At 39.1% G+C, this 27,370-nt stretch overlaps 1 protein-coding gene across 9 annotated transcripts in view; it reads left to right on the forward strand.

Annotated features, from left to right (window-relative positions):
- Nucleotides 1-27,370, forward strand: part of GRM1 (glutamate metabotropic receptor 1) — a 182,294-nt gene that overhangs the window by 1,246 nt on the left and 153,678 nt on the right. For all 9 annotated transcript variants that reach the window (XM_064649055.1, XM_064649058.1, XM_064649057.1 and 6 more), the window contains exon 2: nucleotides 631-1,528. In XM_064649055.1, the coding sequence (XP_064505125.1) occupies nucleotides 766-1,528 (763 nt within the window). In that variant the 5' untranslated portion in view covers nucleotides 631-765. The remainder of the gene's footprint in view (nucleotides 1-630; nucleotides 1,529-27,370) is intronic.

Here is a 27,370-nt window from a genome sequence, read left to right on the forward strand (position 1 = left end):
CATGTGTGTCCCTGGCTGAACTACAGTTTTGCCCCCTGCACATGGAAAAGTTAATCTAAACTGTAAAGTGGTTCCTTTCTTCCTCCCTTCGCTGACCTTTAAATGACATTTCCCGTGGCTGGCAGAGCAGTCTGTTCGCTTTCTCTTTTTACCCACATTATGTATTAAGAAAGGAAATTTCTTAATTGAGAAAGATACCTTCAGGTAGTCAGAAAGAGAAGGGAGAAGAGCTTGTCACCCCGCTTTTAGGGGTAGGGCCGCTGGGGTTGGGCTGGGGCTCTTCCCCAAAGAACTGCCTACCTCCTGAAACTTTCAAAACTTCCCGGGGGCGGAGGGTGGGGAGTGTGTGCTTTCTGGAGGTGCAGGAAGTAGCCTCCTTTTCTTGAAAAGCAGATGCAAAAAGAATTGTAGAAACTCAACATATGTGAGTATGCACGATCATATATCAAGGCCAATAAATACATATTTTAATCCTTCTTGAAACTTCCTTTTCAGAGGCTTACTGAAGCAAATTGCCCTGGGTGTTTGTGAAAGTGGTCATCTCAAACTGTGAGGGGTTGCTTTGTCGAGCTCTGGTTTGACATCGATTTCCCAGTTAGCCCATTTTATCCCTTATTTCTATGCCACCAGGTTAAAAATCACTAGGACGATGGCTGTATTGGCACCTTCGAGAGTGATACTGTGAGGCTTCGCTGTGATGGTATTTGGAGCAACTTGGGCGTCGTTGGGGAGAAGCAGATGTCATTTCCTACATGTCCTTAAAACATGTGCAAGCAAGAGGAGCCCATGAAATTCTTAACCTGGGTCTGGATGACATCGTGCAACAAAATGTTTGGCGTGCTGCTGGTCTTTTTCCCTGCTCTGCTCCTGGAGATGGACGTGCTGCCCAGGAGTGCCGGGAGGAAGGTGCTTCTCTCTGCAGCCTCCTCACAGAGGTCGGTGGCTCGGATGGACGGCGATGTCATCATCGGGGCCCTCTTCTCTGTCCATCATCAGCCGCCGGCTGAGAAAGTGCCCGAGAGGAAGTGCGGGGAAATCCGAGAGCAATACGGCATCCAGAGGGTCGAAGCCATGTTTCACACTTTGGATAAAATTAACGCCGACCCTGTCCTGCTACCTAACATCACCCTGGGCAGCGAGATCCGAGACTCCTGCTGGCACTCCTCCGTAGCCCTGGAGCAGAGCATCGAGTTCATACGAGACTCCCTCATCTCCATCAGGGATGACAAGGACGGAGGCACCCGCTGCATTTCCGAGTCGCAGCCCCAACCTCAGACCAGAGTGAAAAAGCCCATCGCGGGGGTCATTGGCCCAGGCTCCAGCTCAGTTGCTATCCAGGTCCAAAATCTGCTCCAGCTCTTCGACATCCCCCAGATTGCTTACTCCGCCACCAGCATCGACCTGAGCGACAAAACGCTGTACAAGTACTTCCTCAGGGTGGTCCCCTCCGACACGCTGCAAGCCAGGGCCATGCTTGACATCGTCAAGCGTTACAACTGGACCTACGTCTCCGCCGTCCACACGGAAGGTGGGTATGGAGCAGCCCCTCCCCGCCCCGGGCCGGCCCCAGGGCGCCGCACCCTCCGCGGCGGCTCCGCAAGGACGCGCCGGGGACGGGTCACTCGCCGGGACCCCGCGAGGGGAGGCTCCTCCCCGACACAGCGCCGGGCGCTGCCACCCGCGGAGACCGCGAGGGGAACGGGGAGAAGTGTGTGGGTGCGGGGGTGCAGTCCGGCGACGCAGGAAAGCCCGCAAGAGATCGGGCATCTCCCCGGCGGTTCCGTCCCCGTCCCCGTCCCCTACCCGATTCACACAGAGTGGTTCGCGTGTTTCTAAATAAAAGTTAACAGATGTGAGCAGCTGGATCTGGGGCAGACAGCCGCGGCGGGACTGGGGGCTGTTCCTGGGGCTGGTGAGTCTGTGGGGCTGACACGTTCGGCCGCTACCATCGCGGGAATTTTGGCAAAACGGAGTCAGGGCTCAGCAGGGACTCCTGGACTAGCTGCTGGCTTTGCTGCGTGGAACTGATTTCCTGGGGCTGCTAACACTGAGGGGAGAAACCCGAAATCCCTCCGCAGTCCAGGTAGCCCCTGCAAAATCAGGACCCGTGGGAAAAGGCGGGCAGTCTGTCAGGAAGTCCGGGCAAGAATGTTTACGTGCGGGTTGAGCAATAGTAAAAAATATTGCTCTGTACAATATATTCATAGTCAACAGGTTTTCTTAATTTTAAATATCAAAAGAAAAATATCAGTTGTAAAGGTATTTTAAAAAGGAGCTGTTGGTGTATAGCCAGGCTAGGTGGGCCAACATAAATTGCAGAAGAAATTGCATTTGATAGAAAAGGAACTCTTGTGATATATTATCATGATATTTTTGTGGTCCAGTTGTGGCCCTCAAAATGGGATCTTTAAGTATACAAAATTGCAAACTTGACCACATTATTGCTGTAGCTTTGCAACTATTCTGTTTATCTGAGTGTATCTCTTGTATGGATTTGATTTACAATTCCCTCTGGTTACTGAGCTGACTCCACACCTTTCATTCTCACAGAGATGACTAAGTGAAAAGAGATAGGAAAATATATTGTGATGAATAAATAAAAGAATCTCCAGGAAGAGTTGCATATTTACAACATTCAAAGGGGAATTGGATTGATCTGAAGACGTAAACCAGAAAGTGCTGCAGTTTGAGGGGGGATGGGGGAGAAGAGCTGAAGCAATGACCTGACATTTGGAGTTCATTTATGCCCTGTTCAGAGGAGAAAACGAACCGTTAGCAAGAGTCGGAAATGAGCTATCAAGATCCTCTATGGTTGACAGATAGGATTAGATCTTGTGGATGACAAATAAACATGAAATGGGTAAATTCTTGGTTGATGTAAATAGCCATTTCTCTCTTCAAGGCACTTCGAGAAGCTATGCTGTGCCTGAGGAGCTGCCTCAAGGGGCCGGCTCCCTCTCTCTCCCACTCTCCTTAAAATTTGTGGGCCTTACCTCTTCTGGAAAAGACAACACCTTCTGAAGGTTCATTTTAAAAAAAGATTATTATAAGTAGCAATTTCAATCATTGCTTTTGAGAAATTTTAATGAGATCCCTATTTTTATGAATGTTACTGACTGATGAAAAATAGTTGTTGCAAGATATTTTTAGACTTTGAAGTGATACTTTCAAAAATAGGCATAACCCACAAGCTAACACTCTCCTTTTAGGAAAGGTCACAAGGATTTTGCAGATAATGAAACTTAGATTAATATTTGCTATTATTATTATTAATCTGTATCTTTCATTCCTTTGTTGTTAGAGTCAAGCTACAACTTTCACTGGAAATATGTAGCAAACTTCAACTTCTGCTTTTCTTTCCAGACAGACAAGTTATTAACCCCCACCCAAATGCTGTTGGGTAGATTCCAAAGTATTTTTTTTTTTTTTCTATTTAAAGTGAGATTAGTATTCATGAAAGTCAGTGTAAATTGTTACATTTCTGTTGTTTCAAATCCCATGCATTCACTGTGAGAGATTTGCTTGCTGGTTTGTTAAAGGTGAGATCATTCTTTGCAGACAACACAAAGCTACTTTGAATAATAGTCTCTGTGAAGAGGAATTGCTCCATCCATGCTATGTTTGGAAATACAGGGATAAAGTGTAGTCAGAAACATTCCTCCTCCACAATTACTCATAGGCCTCTACACTGTCTTTATAGTGGGCTGCAAAATGTGCTGGGAGGAATTCTAGGGTATCACGGGTTGGAGAAGCTCTTCAGTGAGGACTGTGAGAAAGGGGCATGTTTCTAGGAAATGCATAGGTTAACACTGTCGAGAAGTTAATTCTTTTGCCCTCTGGATACTCCAGATCCGATCTGGTCCCCTCTCCAGAGCAGCAAAGCTGCTTAGTTCCCACCCAATCTCTGGTTCTCATGGGGATGGACAGTGCTCGGTTCTTGTAAGGCCCAGCCACAAGGGGATGCAATGAGACCACTGAGCTGACTGACCACCTCTGTCGGCGAGCCATGGTCCTCAGTCCTCACTGACCCGGAGCAGGGTCGGGGAAACAGCCCAGAGAGATGAGCTCTTTCCCAGGCCGAACCATCCAACTCCTTGTTTACCCTTCCTCTACTCCTATAGTCTAGCTGAAGTTATTCGAATGCCCAGAACAATACCAGTGTACACAATTACAGCTTTAATTATAATCAGAAATAAATACCCCACAATTTTTGAGCCATGTTAACATGAAGCCTACACATGCCATGATGATGGACATGAAGAAGTCACCCATGTAGGATGATGTCTTTAAGTAGTTTGCATTTGACATGAAGATTTATTCTTCATGTGCTAATAATCTTTAATAATTCATTAATTAGTAGTGGTGACTTTTAACTACATTCAGTCTTTATACTCTAGTACATGAAGTTGGATAAAGATGTGCCAGACCTGTTGGGGCTTTTTGCACAGTGGTTTCTTTATTAAGAAGTATAAACACTACACTTGGGTAAAAACTTCTGAGTTAGTGAATAAAATCTGAAAAAGGCCCACATTGCTCCTTTTAGATTAAAATTGACACATACAACTCCACATGAAAGAACAAAGAAAGGGGGTTTACTAAGTTTGATTATTTTATTATGTATCTCAGTTGTGCACAGTTGCCCATCATGAGACTGAATTTTTTCCAGAGTGGGCAGCAGTCATTAAGTGATGTAAGAAATCTGTGCATGTGCTGGTGGAAGGCTGTTGGCTGTGTAGTAGCTGCAAGGCGTTTTCGAGGCTATTATATTTTAAGTTTTCTTCAAAGTTAATTCAGTGTTGGAGTTCTTGGCGCGTCTACATCTCGGCTCTTAGGCTTGGGAGTCATTCTTATCTTGAAATACACTTAAATGGATACTTAACTCTGAGCCAAAGCTTCCTGTGGAAATCAAAGGCATCAAAAAGCGTGTGTGCTAAATTGGACACAATCCTGATCATGATAAGGGAAGAAGGAGCTGCACTTGCTACGGGTTACTTTTCAAGTGAGATATTCTGGTCTTCGTAGAAATAACCTCAGAGTCAGGGATTATTCTCAACTTAATCAGGCAGCCATTGGTTATTTGGTAACTCTGAAGAATTACAGGGAACACTTTTTTCCTTGCCTGGAGAAGAGCCCTTGGGCTGCGTCAGGAACATGGCAAGAGATAGTGGGCACCACCGCTGTGCTGCTTTCATGCTGAAGGTGCAGAAGTTAATAGGGTTGCCACCAGAAAATGCAGAATGGTTGTGAGATTACTGTCGGTTACACTGACTTCCAAAACCCAAAAGACACCTGCACCCTGGCTAGTGATCAACAAGAAGTCTGCACCAAATCCCTCCTGTTTAGATGTTCCACTTATGCATGGAGCCTGAGAGATAATGGTGTAAGAAGTCTTTTTGTCATCTTCTAAGTACATCTTCTGAGTGATGTACTTAGAAGTGCTGAATAAGCAAATAGAAGTACTTTGTGCCTGTGCCTGGCTTTTCATTTAAACCATTATATGTCAGTTAGCCTTATAAAATGTATGTGAGATTTTTGATTCTGTGAAAACAAAATCTAAACCTGCAGAATAGATGTTTGAGTGCTCTTTACAATTTATGGACCATGCTTACACTTCAGTGTACAAATACTTCAATATAAATGAAATTTCCCTTCCAACAGATTATCATGCATACTTTGCAGAAGCAACTATAGAAATTGAATAATTAAGTTACTTGCACCAAATTTGGATTGTTTAGAAATTAATTAGAGAACAGTGAGATGTTTCTGGTCTTGATAAAATTTTCTCAGATTTGTATTGCCAGGCTGTTTCTTTTTCTTGAGTGTAAGGTTTAAAATGAACTATGATGAAGCAGATGGCACAACTTTCAGATCAAAGTAGATGGTAAGTACATTATCTTCACAATGATTTTTGATAACCTGACTGCTGCACACTGTCTATTGTAGTAACGTACAGGAAACTCATAAACATGGTTATATATGTTGGAAAGAGGATGGAAGGGAGCGAGTCCTGCACTTTATCAAAATTTCACTGAAAGTAAATTCATTCAGTAGAACCCACTGAAGCAGCTTTAGACATTCTAGAAGATAATACTTCTGTTTAGGGTATGTGGGGCTATATTCATCAAAGAGCTCAAAGGAATAATTTCCATACAATAGTGTTTAATTTCTCACAAGGTATTTCTAACTATATTCTATTATTAATTCTATAGTGTCACTCAATGATTAATACTTTTTGATAAAATTATTATCAGACAACAAAGAACAGGAATTCCGGCTCAAATGTTTGAAATTTCAAAGTGTACAGTATTTCTATAGGTACCAACAATTACCAAAATGCTCTTAAAGGTTAACCTGATGAAGTGGTATGAATTGTGCTGAGATGTGTGTTCACAAGTGCATATTTTTATCTGTTTTTTCTGCATTTAACTAGTTTCACTAACCATCTTCAGAGGCTTTGTGACATGAAAAAAAAAAAGGAAAGGTATATGTCCCAAGGGGAACAGAAATTAGTTTCAAAACAAGTGAAAACTAGAATATTCCCTTCACTGGATGCATAAATTGTATTAATTAGAAGGTGCTGGAAGAATCATTTACATAGATTGACATTGACAAAATTATTTCTGGTGACAAACACTGTAGAGACCAAAAGAAATTCCTGCTTGAAAATACATTGTTTCTCAGTACCCCTAAATTCACAAAGACTGTAGTTTTTCAGCTACAGCTGTGTGAGTTAAATAATCTCAAAAGACTCATCGAATTCCTGTGCCTGCTTTCTCAGCAATACTGCTGGAGTTGATATTAATCAGCCAGCATCATGGGTTCATTTGTGCTTTACTTCTATTTTTTTCAGCATTATGCTCTTGCTCTCAGATTTTTACGCCCCAAAATTCTACTTAAGTCCTGTAAATTTCTTTTAAGAGTATTAAACAAACCTGACTTTCTCAAAAAGCTATGTGAAAATGCCTCTAAAGTATTCCTTTGAACATATGGTTCATAACATGATGGTGCTTGCAGTGAGGTTTCTCAGATAGAAAACAAAGAGCTATATGGAGTAAAATCATATAACTAGAAATAGTGTCACCCATTGAGAAAGTTGTTTCAGGGGTCTGATGCATCAGTGAGCTGGTAACTGTAGAGGGAGACCAGAAGCATTGCACCTGCCACATACAGCCCAGAAAAATACTGATCAAAGTCATTACTACTTTGCTGACCCATGCAAAACGAAGTGGGAGTTTCAATGTGTCTTCATGTGTGTCTGCAGAACAAGCTGCTGTCACAGATGGCAGTAATTAACAGCAATGCTGGCAGCCTGAACTGGAGGGTCAGGAACTGATTGAACATGAGCTACAATTGCATTGCATCTGAAGAAACTGTCCCTTCCCCTGTGGATAACTAAGGAATGCTAAGGGATATCATCAGAGATGGTTGGAGCAAGGTGTGCAAGGGACAAATGCCATCCAGTGGGTAACCAGCTCAGGTTTGCTGGTGAATTTTTCAGACTATATCTTTTCTTAAACACTAATATTGCTATTATTACTATTAATGTGCATCTTAAAGAACAATTTCTAGGTCTGATTTTCCAGTGCAAAGTTGGTTGTTCAGAGGAGTGGCAGGAGTCTTGTGATCCTTGAAGCCATTGCAGCCATTACTGTCTGTTGGGCTGTGGTCCCAGTTCCTGTCCAGTCCAAAGGATTGCCCACAAGCAGCTATTCGTGGGCCCTAGAGTACCATAAAGTCACTGAAGTCAACTGAGTTTATGTCAGTCTTAGTTCTTTGCCAGGGAAGAAACACTCAGAGGAAAAGGTCCATTTGTTAAAATCTTGTCCCAATTAGAATGGCTCACAGTGTAGATAAATGGCATGTAAGAAATATCTTGATCATTGTTTTGTACTTCTATTTCCAATATGAAATGTGGGCAAACAGAGCAATATTCAGTCTTCAGGATAGGGGTACACCATGGTTAAACTCACTTGTGAAATAATGATTTCAGTATCAGCCTCAGAGCTTTCCTGATAAACTTCCAGTAGTCCATTACCTTTTTAGCTACCACCATGCATTGAATGGCTGTCATCAGAAAATACATGAAAATTACCGCAGAACTTCTCCTTAAATGGTAAGGCTTGTTTCTGAGACTGTTACACACAGGGTTTTCCTCCTCTGTTATACTTTTAATTTATTGACACAAAATTTATTTTCTACACTTTGGCTTCTATCCATTAGCCAATTAGTAATCCAGGATCTTCTGTCATATCCCATATTATCTCTATTTCTGCCAGAGTTTTTAAAAGGACCCTCATCAAAAGCTTTCTTAAATTCTAAGTACTCTATAGTGATTGTATCATTCATATAGTTACCTGTTCAAACAAAGAAGTCTAATTAGCTTCTGAGGTATGTATTTTCTCAGAAAAGATATTTTTGTTTTTCCTTGATATGACGTATTTATTTGTGTCTTACTACTGTTTTGTTATTGTTCCTACCAGTTAGCTTTGTGCAGGAATATCCAAAGTCTGCAGAAGTATCGTGTCTGTTCTTCACTGGATTACCCACTATGCCTCTGTACTCTGCCTCTGTACTCTCTATAAACTCAGTTAAAAATGAAAACTGATATGTGAAAATATAAAATTACTTTTTTGCACTTTATGGCTTGTTTTAGTGCAAAGGACATTTTACCTGGTGCATGCCACAACAGAAAATTAGCTGGTATTGCCAATTTGTTAAATTCCACCTTATGGATTTGTTTTAAAATACATTGTATTGATACTCTGAGACAATGGTTCAGTTCTATCCAACATAAGGAATGACCTTCATATGAGAACCTTCACAGGCTGTGCAGATTGAGAGAATTAATTTAACTTTTTTGTTGTGGTTTTATCTTCCCTGAGTGCTCTTTTTATATAATTGGTTATCACTGAATATCAGGCAAGTTTCCCATTTCTTGAACATTTGAAGAGTGGTGGGTTATTAGATTCTATGCCTTTATGTCTCAGAGTTGTTTCATATTGTTTTATTGTGGTTTTATATTTCAATTGTCAAGGTATGCTCTGTTCTCTTTCCCTCATTAGAACACAACTTGTATTTTCTGAAGTATTCATTTTATTTTTATTTATTTTACTTTTAAAAAAAATGTTAATAGCATTAGGAAATTTACATTTCTACTTTATCGTGCCAGCTTTTTTGATCCTTTTGGAACTTTGGCTCTCAGACTCTCATGTATTTCTGCTTAGTCTCCATGTGATTTGTTAGTATTTCACTCTTTTGACTGCACCTTTTAATGTCTTTGAAATTAACTTTCTCATTTTTATATAATTTATTTTACTTTAAATTAAATATTATTCTTAGTGTTTTTTTATTTCACATGCAACTTTTTTCCATCCAAGTATCACTAAAGTACAGTCACAATTAAAGACTACTTTTTGGATAGTTAGATCTTAACACTGTATATGGCTCAAGACTAAATCAAGAGTTCCTTCTTCTTTTGTAAGTTTAACAAGCAAATGAGTAACACATATGAAAAAGAAATCAATACATAATATTTAAGATTTCCCTTAATTTTCCATTATCTAACCTATAGTCTGCTGTACAACATACAGAGCCAGGCTGTGTTAATAGCATTTTGTGACACATGGGGTGCCTTTTAATGAAAAGTACCGTGCATCACAAGCTGTCCTTTCCTCTTGTGCTGAGCCATTGCCTAGGTGGCTTATGTCTATCAAAAAACAGTGAGACAGATATTTCACTTTACTGAAAAGTCATATTGTTTGTTATGAAGTGCCATGGTCCTTTGTTTGAATTTTCATTCATAATCTCTCTTGAATATTTTATTAAAAAAATAATTTCTTAAAGGATATTTGAATTATGCTAGCAGCCATCAGTGATTTATAGGTCCCTTCAAAATTTGATAGTGATGTTCTAAGGGTAGGCGTTTGGCAGTTCTGGTAGAAAAAACAGAGAAATTTGTGTCCCATGCTGGTGCAGTGGGCAAGTATAGCTGTAAGGCTCTTGATCCAATGCTCACTAAGTCAGTTGGTGGTCCAGTGGATCCTGAATGGGGCTCAGCATGGCTATCATATGTTGTCTTTTCAGGTTATGGAGCTGACATTCTTTGGTAAGCTGTAAAAATCCACAGGAGTTGCGAATGCCGCAGCTAGGTGTATCTCATAGTTGAAAGTAGTGTGAAAGTCTGTGACAGCAAACTGTGTTTTCTTTGGATTTGCATAGATATTAGAGGATGTTCAGATACATAATTTTTTTTTCCAACTAGAAGAAGGCTGAATGTAGTTCTTCTCATATAAGTTCCCCACTGAATTTAACACTTGTTTCTCTTTGAGAATAGTTTGAGAAGCAAACCTTCATTTTCTAAAATGCAGTCAGTTTTTTGACCAGCAACTTTCATCCTTATTCATTTGTGGGTACAGATGGATTTGCTCAAGGTAGTATTTTCCCAAACATTTATTTAAACAAACTTCATCCTGGCAAACTGCAATAAGAACCAGGCATGTATGTTGCTGAAGTGACAGCTATTTGAAATCTGAATAAGTGTTCATAAATACTTACTTAAAATGTCTGGCCAGGTTACACTGAACACAGGACGTCTTTTCCTATGTGGAATAGAATATAAAAGATAAATTTGTAATTAATTTTTAGGAAGTGAGAAAATCTTTCAAGCTTATTTATATAAGCCTTTCTTACCCACCCGGTGTTGTGAAGGGGCTTTAGCAAATGGAAATTGGACATGTAGAAATTCGTGCTGGGTATTGGAAATTAGTGATACTCCTAATGAGAATGTATTTCTCTGGCTGCAAGGTCCACAAGCGTAAATCTCAGTCTCTTGCCAACCAGCAAATATGTGAAACTGAATATTGATAGTACTGTTAACGAATGTGGTACTATGAGCACTGGAAAACTGTGCAATGATTTGAGAGCCTGGAGAGTAAAAATACACTTCTATTGAACTTTCAGAATGGGTTTTAGTAGTGGGTCAAAAACACTCCTTAGGAGGATGCCGTTATTTGCCGGGCCATATTTCCCTGGAAGGATAATCTCATTCAGGATCAGATTACAAACTACAGCTCTCAGCTATATGAAGCAAAGTGCTGAGCTATGACAGTTACTCCACTGGAACAAAGATGTACAAGATTTTAAGAAGAGTGAATGTTCCAGGCAGCAGCCCTGGCAGCAGCCCTGGCAGCCTGGATATCGCTTTGTCCTTTCTTGTTCCCTTCTGCCCTCAAGGCACTACAATTGTGGTCCTCAGGTGTCCCTGCATTCCCTTGTAAATAGGCTTAGCCTTCCTCTTTCAGGTGGAACATTCTTCGTTCCCTGTCAGGTTTGACCAGGACACCAATATCTGGCAGCTCAGTCTGGAAATACCAAGTGACACGGTGGCAGTGTCAGGCACTCAGAGCCAGAATTCCTTCTTCTTTCCACACAGTGCCAACCTGAAAGTGAATTTGCAACAACAACAGGAAGGTTTTCCAGAATTTCCTTATGGATTTGTCACTGACCTCAGAAAGAGATGAACAATACTCTACTAAACACGTGACCCTAACCATGCCTTGCTGTTGTCCTCCAATGTTGGCATCCTGCAAAGGGCAGGATAAGGGTATAGGAAAAGTAGCACGGGGACAGTAATGTGCAAAACTGATGGTGCGAAGTTGAATGAGGCAATGAATATTGATATCAATTTATTATGAAACAGCCAAAAATGGAGAGTCCTGAGTTATGTAAAAGATAAATGAGCTATGCCAGACAGCTCTGACTACCAAGACAGCAATCCCCAGAAAAATAATAAGATGGTGATTCAGACTTCAGCTGACAAAAAATTGTAATTAAGTTAAAACCAATCAGTATGACTCTATGAAAAATAGGTCTTCTCAAACAAGCCTGATTTTATTCCTTGATGAAAATGCAAACTTGATAGCTACAGATAACAGTTCAGATGAAATATCTTAGATTTCTCTTATGGCACTGAATTAATATTACAGAATATTTGTATTACAAATGGACTGTCCAATGTCAGAAAAACAGATGTCCCATAGATTTAAAATCAGTACACTGATCTCAGCAAGTAAAGTTTGACCATCAAATAAGATTATGCACAGAGCTTGACAAAGGGTCTAATACGTCACTGTGTTTATCAATGACATAAAAGCATAGTTGCTGACAAGAGATGCAGATTTGTGAAATTGGGAGAAAAGGGGAGATTCAGATCTCCTGGTAAGCTAGGCACAGTCTAAGAAAATACATGCCAATACAGTCAAATATCAACCACAAATACAAGAATAAAGCACATGTGCAACTTACATATTGTGTGTGAAGATTGTGTTGTGAGAATTGTGTCCCTGAAAGAAGTCCTAAATACGCTGTATGATTATAGATGAACTGCATCAAAAATCCCAACCCAAAATACAAAAAGCTAATGTCAGCCTTGAGAGACTGGAAACTTCACCTCAATCTAAGGATTATTAGTATTAAGTTTGCCGTTCTTTGTTCGATTCTGATTCAACATATAAAAAATAATATTAAAATCTTGAACAGAGATAGGAATAAAACTCTAAATGATTTGAGGTCTGAAAAAGGTGCCCGTTAGCAGGAATCTAAACCTGCTTAATCTGTCTTTTTCAAAAAGCGATACAGCTTGATTTATCAAAAAATACCAAAAAAATCCATTTCCTTCGAGGAAACAAAGACTGGGAACTACAGGGCTATGTATCCTAATGGTTAAATGCACAACAAGCACTGATTGCTGGTAAACCAACAAATTCTAATTAGAAAAAGGACAAACATTTTTACTCGTGACAGTGATTAACCACTGGGACAAATGACTGAGGAAAGCGACATGTTTTCAGACTTTTGATGTTGTCTAATCAAAATCAGCTGCAGATGTTCCAGACAGTTTTATTTGAAGTGAATCTCACTGGACACAGCACAGTGGAATCTGGAGTGGATGAAACTATACCAGTGTCAGATAGCAAGAGCTGTCATTAAATCTTGTTTTTTTTATGGATAGTTTTAATTATGTAAGGAGGCAAGAAAAATGTTTAATTGAAAGAGTAGCTTAATATTATTGTACTTGTTCAGCTGTCCAGGAACATCCAAAGTATCCTGTGGTGTGGATACTGATTGTATAGGAAGAGAAACTCAGGACAGAATAATCCCCTCAGTCAAGTTCAGCCCCCTGTTTCAGTTTACATGCAGTATTTTAAGTCGGTATTTGTCCTCTCACCAGCAGATGATGCCTGAAATGCATTTTACCCTTAGATTGCAGAGCCCGTTATTTCCTACTGGTTTTGTTTGCTTTTCAGTTTCATGTGAATTTTATACTGCACTTATTCTCTTTCTTGTGACATAGATGTTGGCCCCTGTGACTGAAGAAAACAGCAAATTTTCTAAAAGGATGTTGTGACATTTTCCAGTGGTCTCCTTAATTAGAATACCACTTTGTACCTAAAATGATTTAATTCATGTGACAGCCTATGCAAAATAAATAAATAAATAAACATTATGGAAGAAAAGAAGCTGATAGCTATGTTAATTAACATTTTTTCCCAGGACTTTTTCTAGAAATTAATTCAGTGGTGAATTTTGGAGTATCTGTTTTAATTTTAACAGAGAAAATAGGAACATCAGTATTGTCTGATTGTTTCAGAAACCAACCAGCATGTTATAATCGTATTCCTTCATGCAATGAATATCTTAATGTCCTTTTACAAGGCAATTTAGAGTATAGCCATGTTTGAAAACTCATTGTCCTTGTCACACTTGCTTGTGACTTTTCTACTGAGTCAAAATATATATGAAATAATGCATTACACTTTTGTCATAGCTGTGTTGTTGTCTGTGAAGTGTGAAGCAGAAATGTGCTGGTACCACAAATACACAAAGTCACATCACTGCTTTTTATAGTACGTATCCTGAGAACACATGGATAATAAAATTCTCTTTGAAATTCCAGTAATAGATTTCTATTAAGAACCATGATTTAGCTTTAATGAAGTCAATAGGAGCTATTGACTGAAATTTAGCCATATGCCTGACTCTGTGGGATGATCTTGTAAGGTGCAGAATACTCTTGCTTGGTCCCAAAAAGCATGTGAACATTAGCTTAACTTTAAGCACTTTTCAGACAGGCAAAGAATTTGAAAAAGGCTTTGTAGTCATTGCAATTAGATCATAATTGGCCTTTTAGTATTCTAGGTTATTTTAATGTAAGAATAAAATTCACTTCCAACCTGATTCCACTGATGTCCATTGAATATTTGCCACTGATTTCTCTAGGAAGAAGTTTTGGTTATAATTATTACACAATTTCAGTGCAAATGTACATGTATATGAGGAAAGAGGCTTATAAAACTGGTAACCTGAGGAAAAGCCTGTACATCTTATTAATAGATTAATATTTCTTCAGTTTGCCTTATTTTTATGTAGAAGGATTTCAGGGATACATTCTAAAAATGTAAAAATTTTGTAAAGAATTACTTCATGGTAATGCATATTTGAATCTTAGTCTCAAGGAAACTTGGCTTTATGCTGTTAGTATCTTTGTGGTGACAAGGACCATTGTTACTTAGAACAAAGGGAAAAGGATATTCTCCATACCGTAATCAGGAGCAGCAATAGGCAAAAGTACACATCTTAAAGAACAAGATGTGTACAAGAAGTACAGGTGTTTTCCCCTTGATTTCTGTAACTTTGATTTTTTTCAGAGCATTTAAGTTCTGTATGTAGCAAGAAGTTCTGCTCCTCTGCTAATTAGGAGAAGAGGGATCCAAATATGTGTCAGAGTTAAATGAAGGAAACAAACCAAAACATTTTAACTTAATCCTAACTCATTTGAAATGGTGATTGACTGCACCTCAACTGTAGAGATAGGTGATTCATTCATGTATTTATTATGGAAAAGTGCTTTAGACAACTGAAAGGAAATTATTTCAACATTAAAAATATTTTGTCTTGGGGGACTCTTACTATGAGCCAAGGAGGGAAACATGGCAGTGGTTCTTATTTTACATGGTATCACCGATCACACTAACTGAAGAGACAGATTCTGGATCAACTTTTCCTCTGAGAAAATGAGAATACATTTTTTTAAAAAGAACTGTCAAATGTTAAAATGCTGTATTTTGAAAGAACTTTTTATATGTTTGTTGTGGCCAACCACCCACACAGCTACTTGCTCACTCCTCCCCACTCTGCACCAATGGAACCAGGAGAGAAAACAGGAAGAAAAGCAAATCCAAATTAGCTGCAAATCCAAGGCACAGCCCCATACAGGCTGCTATTTAAAAAGTTCACTCCAATGCACCCAGATCCAGTAGAGTCCAGCTCAGGAAACACTGTATTCAGTGACTAAGTCACTCTCCTGTGTGTGTGTAAGATGTATTTTCTTACCCTCTCATGTTGAAATTGATGCCGTAATGCCCACTTCTCTGATAAGTGCTCCAAACACTGATCTGCTTGATTTGAACTTTTATGTCTGCAGAGGCCTCATTGAGTTTGTAACATCATACTGAGGCTTTCACAACTAATACCTTAGAGATAGCACCATTAGCATTTCAAACTGTAGCCAGTCAAGGACTTGGAAGTGTAAAATTACTTAGTCTAGATTTATAGCCTAGAGCATTCTGATGGACGGTTCCTAGGTGGCACGCTTTGTGCTTAAGTAGCCTGAGTATCTATGTGACTGACTGTGCTGACAAGATATAAGAACTTGTTACAGATAAATGAAATTTCATACCATTTTGAAAGTTTATCCATTTTTTAAGATATTCCCAAGCGTTGTAGAAGCCATGGTGTCATGAGAACTTCATTTGTTTTGAAATAGGAGATATATTTTAGGAATACAGAGTAGAGACAGAAGTCCAGTTTTAGTGCCACTTGAGCAGAAGTTTCTCGACACAGTCCAACTCAAAATCACGTGATTCTTCAAGCATCTCCACAGCATTACCTTCAGTGCTTATCCATTATAATTACCAAGTCAGTAATTGCAACCCATGATGGATTCCAAGATCCCATATGTGCAGCATTTTTTGTTCCTGAGAGTTTAAATTCGTGTGTGTGTTTAACTGCATTTTTTGTTGTCTGTGTCAAGTTTACTGATTTGCCTAGATCAGGATGCATAAGTAATTTGTCTCCCAAACTTTTGTTCATTTGCAAATGTTATTGGTAATGCTTTTGTATTTTTTTTTTCAGGTCACTGATTAATGTTAACTAGTAAAATCTAAGAACAGATCCTTGTGGGAGACAGTAAAGAGACACCCATTAAATTAGTGTTCCTTTACTACAAGTATATGTTGAAGCCTACCAACCAGACTTTAATCTGTTTTATGTATGCAACACAGATTCTTGTAATTCCAGGTTCATAGTCAAAATGTCATGTGAAATGAAGGTAGATGTTCTTTGGAAATCTAGCTGTACTGCATTGATATTATTACTTTTTATAACCAAGCTTGTAAATCCAATGATAAAAGATGTTTTGGATAACTGGAAAGTTCTAATTTCCACATACATATAATGATTGGCAACTCTTACATTGTCCCAGTCTCTTAATTTTTTTCCTACACAAGTTCCATGTCAGCTCCTGAGTTGTTTTGTCCAAAATGGATGTCAGGCTGACAGACCTGCAATTACTCAGGTTAACTCACTTATCCTTTTCAAGTATTGCAAAACACTGCTTTTGTTGCAGTCCTCTGGCACTTTTCAACTTCCAACAGCTACTGGAAATAGTTTCTAGTAGTTCAGAGAGCTTGCCAGCAAGCAACTTCTGTCAGAAGTTATCTGAACACATCCATTTAAAAATGCCTGCCTTTTGGAGCTGCCACTTGATTTCCTTCTGAGTTGGGAAAGGAAATTACCATTCATCGTCACCACCACCACCACCGCCATCATCTTCTGGTATGTATACATTGTCCGTCTCTTTCCCCAAATACAGAAAATAAAAGCTTACTAAATGCCTCTTTCTATTCTACAGAATACCTTCTAGCACTGACCCATCATCATTATCCTTTATCGTTGTCCCTTTCTTTCTTTCTTTCTTTCTTTACTTTTCTTAAGTTCCCAGCTTCTAAAGTTTCTCTGTTGAACCTTTTGGACTCCCATACCACTGACTGTAGCCAAATGACATAATTACATTTTTTTCTGTAAGAGGAAGGCCAGTTCAGATCCAAGCAAGGAAAGCGACTGGGATGTCTTACTGGGAGAGGCAGAGGAAGGCACAGCTCTGCTGCCCAGTTTGTCTGTGCTTACTCTGGAAGGCAGGGACAGTTTGTGTCATTAAGGGCAAGAGATGACACATGAGGTGCTGCTGTGGGAGTGACAGATCTCAAGAGCAGCAATCAGGGCCACTTGACTCCACATCTCAAGATCTGCCAGGAGCGACCAACCTGCTGCTCCAGAGCTTTTACCCAGCCCTGTATCCCAGGACCCCTCCTCCCATCTACTCCTGCTTTTGGCAAACTTTGCATCAGCTCCAGCTACAGAGCTCCATGTATAGCAGATGAATGGTGGTTCTGTGTGCGCAGAAGATGGCAAATCTCTGATGGTGTTGCTGAGAAAGGTTGCCCAGTCAACATTGGGCCACTGGAGTTGTTGTTGCTTTTAGTGGTGCCTACAGTTGGGTTTTGCATTGAAGAAAGACATATTTTGTTTCTCAAGGATGGCAAACACAGCAGTTGTTTCAGGGGAACTGTCTATTCCCAGGGTAGAGTTAAGACATACCTCAATTCTATGAGAAAATAAAGAAAAGTGGTCATTTGTGATTAAAAAAGAAATCTCATAGCAACCCATTGGTAAGAGACAAAAGGTTCATTCCTCTCTTGCTGTATATAAACACATGAACATATAGAAGTGCTTCAGATGTTTGTCACTGACATACTGTTTTGTGTTCATTAATCTCTTGTAATATAGATATCCACTCAAAATAAAATAATATTTAGGAGGGAAGAAAAAAAAACCAACTAATCCACTCAAATTGAGTTATCAAGACAAAAATAACTTGTGGAGATCTCAAGAAATGTTAAAAATCCAGAAAGATTTCTGCCTTTTCATTTCTTCAGATTTGTTAGATTACAGTGCAGGCAGCACGTCAGAAGAGCAGCAGTGCTTGAGAGAGAGCATTTATCAAGTGCTAACAAGAGGATGAAGGAAAATTGAAATGCCATTACAGCCTTATTCTTCGTTAAAAGTGAAGTACTATATTTTCCACTAATTCATTTCGACAGATGATATTTTGACAGAGCTGACATCTATAACAAAATGTGACTAAAGTGGATGAAATTCAGGAAGTGATGTTTCATTTTTTTCCCCTAGCATTATGATATCAGTGTAAAAGATAACTCAGATTTGGATTTCTTTTTTCTAGAATCCATTTATCTTTGATCATCAATACTTTTTGTTAGAGGCAGACATCTATTTAAAAAATAGCAAACCCATTCATTAGCTTCATAGGTTGTAAGCAAAATGAAGTAATTAATCTGATTAATATTGCCAAGGAAAACTGTTGCATCTAACCTCTATTCCCAGGCAATTTGTGAGGTGATATTTTAAAGCACAACCTTGCTAACAGCCTTTTCTGTCTCAGTTTGGATTTTTTCATTGATAATGCAAGCATTTTATTAGAACTGTTGATGAGATTTAACAGAAGATTAAGTTTTGGAAGGGGGGTGGAGCAGGGAACTCTTGCAAGTTACTTTTCTATAAAGCTTCAGTTATAGCTCTCTTTGGGGTATAGAGTTGAAAGCAAGGCTGGCAGTTAGTGTTCCAACAAGATGTTGCAGAGGTGTTTCAGATGTAACTATTATTCACAACTGTTTGCTAGTTATTAAGATAGACTCTAAGCTGGGGCTGAGAAGTGCCAAGCAAAACTCTTCACAACAGGATTTTAGTCCAGATAAAGGCCCTGCTGTCCCTGAGCTTTTCTTTAGATGTTATGATGAGGCTTTTCTAATGCTCATTGAGTGAAAGTGATTACAAGGAAAGCATCAACCACAAATACTTTTAGTAAGCAGAACAGGGCATAAAGCCACAAAGCCACTGTACTAATGAAGAGGTCAATGAATGCTTACACGAAGAGATGTGATTCTCCCCAGGCAGCTGTAATAGCAGTGCACCACCAAACTTGGCCCCTGTGCCGCTGAGAACCTAGTTACTCAGTTGTCTTTCTGAGTGTTTTTTTTTGCCCACAACTGAATGATGAAAAAATCAGACACAGTTTATTTGGCTGCAGGCTGCTATGGGATAGATTATGTCAGGAAGTTCCTGTATGTTAATTCAGTAAAAAAGTTTGCCTGCTTTTCCCTTTTTTAGTAATTGCAGTAATAATGTGTCAGACAATGTATTAAAAGTAGTATCTTTAAATATTATCTTTAAATAAGAAGTTAAATGTACCTCTCTCAGAGCCTAGTGATTTACATTTTTTATCAGATCCTGTTTTCTTTCCTCTCTAATCTCTTAGTTTGTATTTAGCATGTCTTATTGGTTTGACATGCCCGCTTTGTCGGCTAAGGAAGATGCAATAAGACAGTCTGGAAATAATGTCATTCTATATTGTAAGAATTCTCAGAGGCATTGTATAAGCCTGCAACCCACATTTTTTTCATCAATCATTCACTTGAGCCTCTGTTTTTGAAAAATAAAATCAATAGATATTCAGTCTAGATAATTTCAGACTTTTTTTAAAGGGCACCATGTTTGCTTTTAGGTTAATAAGAGCTTGAAATTTCTCAGAAAGCACTGACTTAAGATTAGGACAGGCAAACTATTTAGCTAAAAATGGAAATCCTAAAGCAAAAATACTATACCTATAGTCATCAGCCAGAATAAAGCCTTTTCACAGAATCATGGAATATTCTGAGTTGGAAGAGATCCACAAGGTTCGAGTCCAACTCTTAAGTGAATAGCCTGTACAGGGGTCAAAAATAGAATATAATTATGTATCTTTCATGTCAGCTGACCTTTAGCAGACTTCAAAAGCTTCTTGCAGAGTGATTTGTCTTTTCTGATTCTTTGGTCATCTTGCCTTGGCACTTTCACTCGCTAACAAAATGTACCTGATGGTCCGCCAGAGTTCAATAATGATTTCTGGGGTTTTTATACTGCTTTTAGATTTTCCCAGTCTGTACACTGAAGTTTTTTTTTTAAATTAATCTCAGAAGAGATAATGAATTTATCTCTTAGATTCCCAAAAATCTTGGAGCGTCCATTGTCAGATATGCATTTGTGCTTTTAAATTTGGCCCCACTGTACTGCTGTATCTATTCTGGTAATACAGTCCTCGTGCATGTATACAGACAACAGGCACCAAAGAATACAAAGAGGAATGCTGGAACCAAGAAAGAAAAAAGTTAGAAGACAAGTATTGCTGATATATATTAAAATCTCCAAATGTACACAGTTTTAATCCCTTGGTCTTTCGCTGCATTGAGTTGGAATGGCATTTTTAAAACTGTCAAAAATTTAAGCCCTAAGTCCCTCTTCTGTTTTTGCACTTGTATATGCATTAACCCCAGGTTCAATCAGTGAAATCTGCATCCTCAATATGAAGTAGGTTTTTGCTCTCGCTCTGCCATTTAGCATGCTTTCCAACAGCTTATAAATAGTCTAGTTACCAAAGCTGAAAATTGAGGTCTGCCTAAAGTGTCTCCTTCTCATAGTATGTTAATATGCATAACCATATGCTTTTCTGATTATATTAAAACCTGTACAGATGTATATGATAAGATTGTAGTTCCTTGGAAAATACCATAGCAATGTGGGATGTTTTTAAGGATAAAGGTAATCTTAGACACAAAATGTCATACACATTAAATACAACACCTAATTGTTGTTATGTAGGAAGGAGGAAAATCTAACAAATGTACTATAAGTTCCTACAAATTCTGGCCATAATTCTGAGGTTCTTTTTTGCCAATGATTTTTCAGGAATGAGCTTGCTCACAGTTGTGCCAGTAATTCTTGTCATCAGACTGGCACTTCAAGAGCAGCTTTCTGTATTTGTACTCACCCTCCCAGATGCATCAAAACCACATTCACAGCCCTCCTCCTCTGGTAAGGGACTGCAGTGACAGTGGCAGAGAGGCCATCGCGTCAACAAATAGAGTCAGTCCAAACTATCTTTGGTGGGCATCTTTTGCTCAATGTCCATATGGGAAGACCTACAGCTTGGAATGAGTTGCTTTTTATTGCTCATTGAAGTTGTGTGTATTGCATACATGAGGGAGTTTCTTATCTCTTTATTCCTCTGGGTAAGCATCCTAGAGGGGTTTAAACTGAATCTATAAAGGAAACAGCCTGAAATCTCTGACAACAGTTTGTGTATGATTTCATTTACCACTAGCAGTGTTTTCTCCCTCCCTTCCCCATTGGTGTTTTATCTGTGCAATCAGGAAGCCTTGAGCTGAATCCTGATTGCACCAGAGGAGATGAACAGTGGATAATTTCAATATTACCATCTGAGGCTCAAAGAGTTTCAAAGGAGAGAGAAAAAAATTTAAATAAAAACACTGTTCACTATTTATTTAACACATGAATGGTGAAAAATATAGCAGCATTTTAAGAACAGAGAAATCCTGCCGATAATGAAACAGCTAAAATACTTTCTGCGCTGTATAATTCTCCTAGTGTGTAAGTGGGATCTGAGCATCTGAGTAGACTCACAGATGTCCCAAAATTTCCTATTCCAAGCAGCTGTGGTTTTGTTTTGGTATACAGTTACATACAGAAACATCACTCTCTTTATCCAATTTAATTATAGAGTCTAATAGGAGACAGCTCTTCAAAACCAGTTAAGATGAAGGTGTCCTTTAAGATCACTGTATGAAAATCAGCTACTCAAAAGACAAGTGCATGCAAACCATACAAATAAACTATTCAATTGCATGAATAATACTGCAAAGAAAGATAACAGTTACCATTAATAAAAGGGAGATATCATTACCATCCAAAGTGGTACATACCTTGTATATCTCCTAGTTATGTCTTAAGAAGAATCATTATTTTCTTTCCATGACAGCATGGGAAGCATCAAGATTTTCTGAGTTATTCTGCTGAAATCTTGATTCTGTAGTAACCATCATCAAATCTAACAAATATTTTGTTTACTACGAAATACAGGAGATTACGTGGGAATCGTATAAAGGACTACCAGGTCTTCTTTGCCATGCCAGAAATGCTTTGCTGGGGGGGAAAAGTTAATGTGAAACCACAGTGGCATATAGGATTTGCAGTAGCCTTTGCACTGTTGATTTTTTCACTCCAAGAAGACTCATTTCTCCTCTCTGGCTATTTAACACTTTTACAAACTTTTTATGAGCTTGCTGTTACAAATAGCCTCTCTGGTTTTTTGCTTCTTTTAATACTTGGCCAACTTAACACCTATGTTTAATACTAATTTGTGTTTCTGAAGCTTAGTGGTAGTTAATTAAAATGGAAAGTGAACTTTTCAGCCCATTGGAAAAAAAATGGGACAAAGAAAGAAATTAAATTGTCCAATGTAATTAGAAATTGAAAATTTGTTTATATTTTGATATCAGAGATGTTTTTGTATCAACACCAATTCACTCATTTGCATTTGGATTAGATACAAGAAGCAGATGATATTTGGCCTGAAAACATTCTACATGTCCGAAGGATTCAGTATCTTCTCAGTCAGTGTTGCTTACATCTTCTCACGGAATATTATATTATTTCGTACCAGAGGCACATTAGTGATGTGAGGTTATACAATGTGGTCATAGCTTAAGCCCAGCCAGCAACCAAGCCCCACACAGCCGCTCACTTCCTACCAGAAGGATCAGGGAGAGAATCATAAGAGTAAAAGCTGGAGAACTTGTGGGTTGAGATAAAGACAGTTTAATAGGGAAAGCAAAAGCTTTGCACAAGCAAAGCAAAACAAGGAGTTAATTTACTGTGTCCCATAAGCAGGTGTTCAGCCTTCCACGGGAGACCAGGGCCCCATCACATGTAACAGTTACTTGGGAAAACAAATACCATTACTCCAAATGTCCCCCCACCCACTTCCTCTATCTTCCCCCTACTTTATATACTGAGCATGATGTCATACGATATGGAATATCCCTTTGGTTAGTTGTTGTCACCTGTCCTGGCTGCGTCCCCTCCCAGCTTCCCATGCACCCCCAACTTCCTTGCCAGTGTGGCAGTAAAAGCAGAAAAGGCCTTTGCTTTGTGTGAGCACTGCTCAGCAATAACAAAAAACATCTCATATTATCAGTCTTGTGTTCAGCACAAATCTAAAACATAGCCCTGCACTAGCCACTGTGAAGAAAATTAACTCTACCCCAAATGACACCAGCATGAATGCCAAAATGGAATTTGTAGTCTCTTGTGCTTTTGGATCATAGCACAATGGTGCACAGCCAGAGCTTCAGGGACTGATTTTCTAGCACTCTCAGCATTAGAAATACATCTGTTGAATTGCTATATTCCTCCTTGTCAAAAGTAATATGCTGCTGGAGAGAAACACATGGAGTATTTTAGCGTGCAGATCAGACTTACCATACTTGTTGTCACAAGATCAAGAAGCATCCATGTTGTCTTTTATTGATTCAGTCAAGGCAGAAACGTCAAACACCCTGAAAAGTCACATTGCTCCTCTAAACCCTTGATGAAGACCTTCATTAAAACTCCTGACACACAGTGGGCTTTCCTGTTTCACAGCGCTGAAGCAACCACAAAGACTGCCCGAGGAGTCTCCATAATGTTTTTGCTGAAAAGATCACATCTGCACAGCTGCAGATGGATGGATTTTTCCTGGCTGTGGGCTGTGAGATCAGAGCCAGCCATGTTGATGCTGCCCTTGGGGCACTGTTGAGACTGAAAGCTTTGTTTCTTTGCTGCCAGCAAAATGCCAAACCTGAGGCCAGTAGGCCACCCAAATCTGCCTCACACTGTGCAACCTTACAGCCTGCTTCATCAGCAGTTAATTACAACATTCCTGGACAGCTTGAATGCAGCAAACTGTGCAAGCATGGCTGTCTTGCTCTCAGTAGCTGATGGTTTTGGATGTGCTCAATATATGCACAGCCTCGGCCTCTCTCTCTCTATTTCACACCTGCCACCCTGCCATCTGAGGTCAAATGCCTCTCCATGCTCTCCCTCTCCTTCTCGAGTTCCTCTCTCAGTAATTGGGACACAGCCTGGCAGAGGTGCCTGCCGTGCCTGCAGCACCCTTGGGAGCTAGGGCAGCACAGCTATCAGGGTGCCAACAGCCCCTTGTGGGGCCGGCATCCCTGCTCTGCCAACTCTGCCCTGTGTCCAGGGCATCTCCACATGCCTGCTTTGGTGGTGCCCAGTTTCTCTTGTCCCTCACAGGTACAATTCAGGAAAAGACAAGCTGATGGGAGCAAACAGGGCTGAGTCTGGCTTCTCTGGTGTAGGCAGGGGACTTTGAGAAGGGCCGTTCTCCTCCCCTAGCACATCTTTCCAGGAATATTTATTTGTGGACAGAGCCAATGAAGTCACGAGGGGATGACACGCTCAGATTCAGATTGTTTTGTGCTGTGTACAGAAGGCTGATGGGATCTTCTTGATGACCGTAGACTGTGAATCCCCAGAAGCCATTCCTCAGGAGCTATCTGAAAGCCACAGGGCTGTGGGAGTGGAGGAAGAAAAACGGCAATGTCTGCAATGTCTGGGAAAAAAACCAAATATTTCTGTCTTAGTGAAATGTCTTTCCTTCCATTTCTTAACCCAGCAAAGAGTCCTTCTCTTCTCCCTCCATATGCCATTTTACAGGCCTGTATAGCAGCACTGCCTACATCTCCCTAAGGAGGCACAGTGTGTTAAGAAGTGCGTCAGGAGTGCTGGAAGGGCCCTCCCCCTGCCGATTCTAAGGCCTCTCCCATTTGGTCCAGAAGCATGGGAGGTGACCTGGGAGCATTCTTGGGTGTGGGCATGGGTGTGGGAGGACTCAGGCTGTCCGAGGGGTACATCCCTGAGGTACCACCTGGCAAAGCTGCATATGGATGGAGACCTGCTGCCCTTCTTAGCTGGCAAGCAGTATCTCAATGTCTCACATGTTCAGGATTATTATTTTCTTCTGTTTACATTAGCCATTTTTTTCTATCTCACAAGCCTGCCATTCTGCAGTTCACTCTTTTGTATTACCTATATGGGAGCTACATAAAGCAAACTACTCATTTGTTTTTTGCTTGTGGTAATGCAGTTTTTACATTAATTTCCTGTAATAGTTCTGCCTGGCTTCTCGGTGTTAAGTCATCTTTTCTTCTGCAGATATTACAGTAGCTTTTGGGGAAAGGTATTTCAAATGTTTCACCATTCAGCAGCAGACATGCCTTTTAATATTGTGTAATGATAACATTCATATTGTGTTAATCATTGATGTTGTGAACTCAATTGGAAATGATGGCATGAGTATCTCTACTGAACTTTATTATTGAGAGAACTGTTCAAAATTAGGATTTGATTTTCTTTAGTTTATTTTTGAATTTATTTCTGTCAGTAAAATTGTTGAGTTCTACAAACACTTGTCTATGTATTGAACTTTTCTGCTCTAAGTCTTTTAAAGCATCACTGTGAGTATTCAAGTCATTATCTGGGGCAGTGTTTGCAGAATCAGGTCTTCAACTTAGAGCTTATTAGAAATATTTTGACTAAATGCTTTTTGGAGGAAGATATTACCGAAAAAATATTTATAGCATTACATTCAATCTTTTTGAAAATGTCGATTCTGTAAAAATGAAACACTTCTGTCCAGATACATTTTATTTTTGCCTATGCATTCCAATTCTCTTTCCCTAGACCTTGTTCCTAAATTGTCAAAAATTTTGTTTTGTTCCTTGTCTCTAGCCCTCAGACTCAGCATCTAAACCTTTCTGGCTTTATTTCTTTCTTCTTTTATCAATCCAAGAGTTTCTTCCAAGTGTGATGATATAATCAATTACAAATTGTTGGTCATAATAGTTAAAATTAAAAGTAGGCTGTGAGTCAGGGTGGTCAGGTCACATAATATCAGGAAATTATATTTACATTCATCAAAATCTTTAATGGACATGTAAGGCAAGGCAGATACTGTTTTTCTTAAGTATATTTAAATTAAAACTCAATTATTTCCAAATAATATATTATTTTTCTGAATGATAATACTACAGTATCTAGGGATTTGATAAAGCATACACAAAAAGTTTATCTTCTGATTTGCAACAAACCCCAGGTTTATTCCAATTAGATAAACAGTTTTTCTGGTGATAGATAAGCTATGATTAGGTATAGTTTTTTTAGACAGAAGGCTAAGATTTTTTTCTTAGATGTTATTCCAAATGTGATATAATTCACATCTAGATCTGTTGCTCACATAAAGTATTGGTGTCTAAAAATCGTATATAAGCCAAAATTGCCCTAAAGGTCATGAATATTTAGCTCTGTACTTCAGGTCAGTAGCTTTTTGCATATTTGTTTCAATGATGTGTGTTAACAACAGTAAAGGAAAAAATTTAATAGTTCATTTGTCTCTCTTAAAAGTTAATAAACATCTGATAGTGTAGCCACTGAAATTTCACTTCAGTGAGAATAGGTCCGAGCAGTAGCTTTCCTTTAATGAGAAAATGAGTACAAAATACACTTTGAAAAGTAATCTCATTTCTAACATACTTTCCAGATACCTCCTAAAGCCATTGATAATGCAGGTCATTGAGAAGTGTTCATACTCTTGCTGACTCTTTGGAGCATTTCATGATGTTTGCCCTCTCTAAGTGCCAGCCTATGAAAAAATATAATTTGTGAGTGTCTTGATTCACAAAAAAAGAATAGCCATCTTTAACTCTAAAAATTATAGGGAAGGTCAGAAACTGGTCTCTCTGAGCCAGCGGGTTCAGGAACCAGATAGACAGTAGAAATATGTTTTTAAATTTCCATTAATTCTTTATGTTCAAACTCTCATTCTCAGTAGAGTACTTATAAGCATGATTTTTGATTGCTCAAGGTTTAAATCTTGTGCTCGAAGGTGAGCTAACCTAATTGCATAAATGCCAAAGCATGAGGAGAACTGAACATATACTTCATTCCCTCTTCTTGAAATGTCTGCTCATATTAAAAAACACCTGGATATTGTTCTCCTACTTTGATGTCCCTTCTGGGTATCCTTTCCCTTTTTGTAAATGATTTTACTAACTAGTATTCACAGCAAGCTTAAAAAAATATTCATAGGAGTTGAAAGTTTATTCTTATGTTTCCTTTCTCCAGACTCGTCAAGAAACATAAAAAAATGTGTGATGCCTTGTTCAACCAATACCAACCAACAGAACCAACCAACAGTTAACATTAGGCATCCTTAGATTATTTTTAATACTTTCTGAAAAAATCTGGAAGCTCCTTATTGATAAGTCATGAACAGAAAGAC

This window comes from Pseudopipra pipra, chromosome 3, assembly GCF_036250125.1.
Source record: "Pseudopipra pipra isolate bDixPip1 chromosome 3, bDixPip1.hap1, whole genome shotgun sequence".
Lineage (NCBI taxonomy): Eukaryota > Metazoa > Chordata > Aves > Passeriformes > Pipridae > Pseudopipra > Pseudopipra pipra.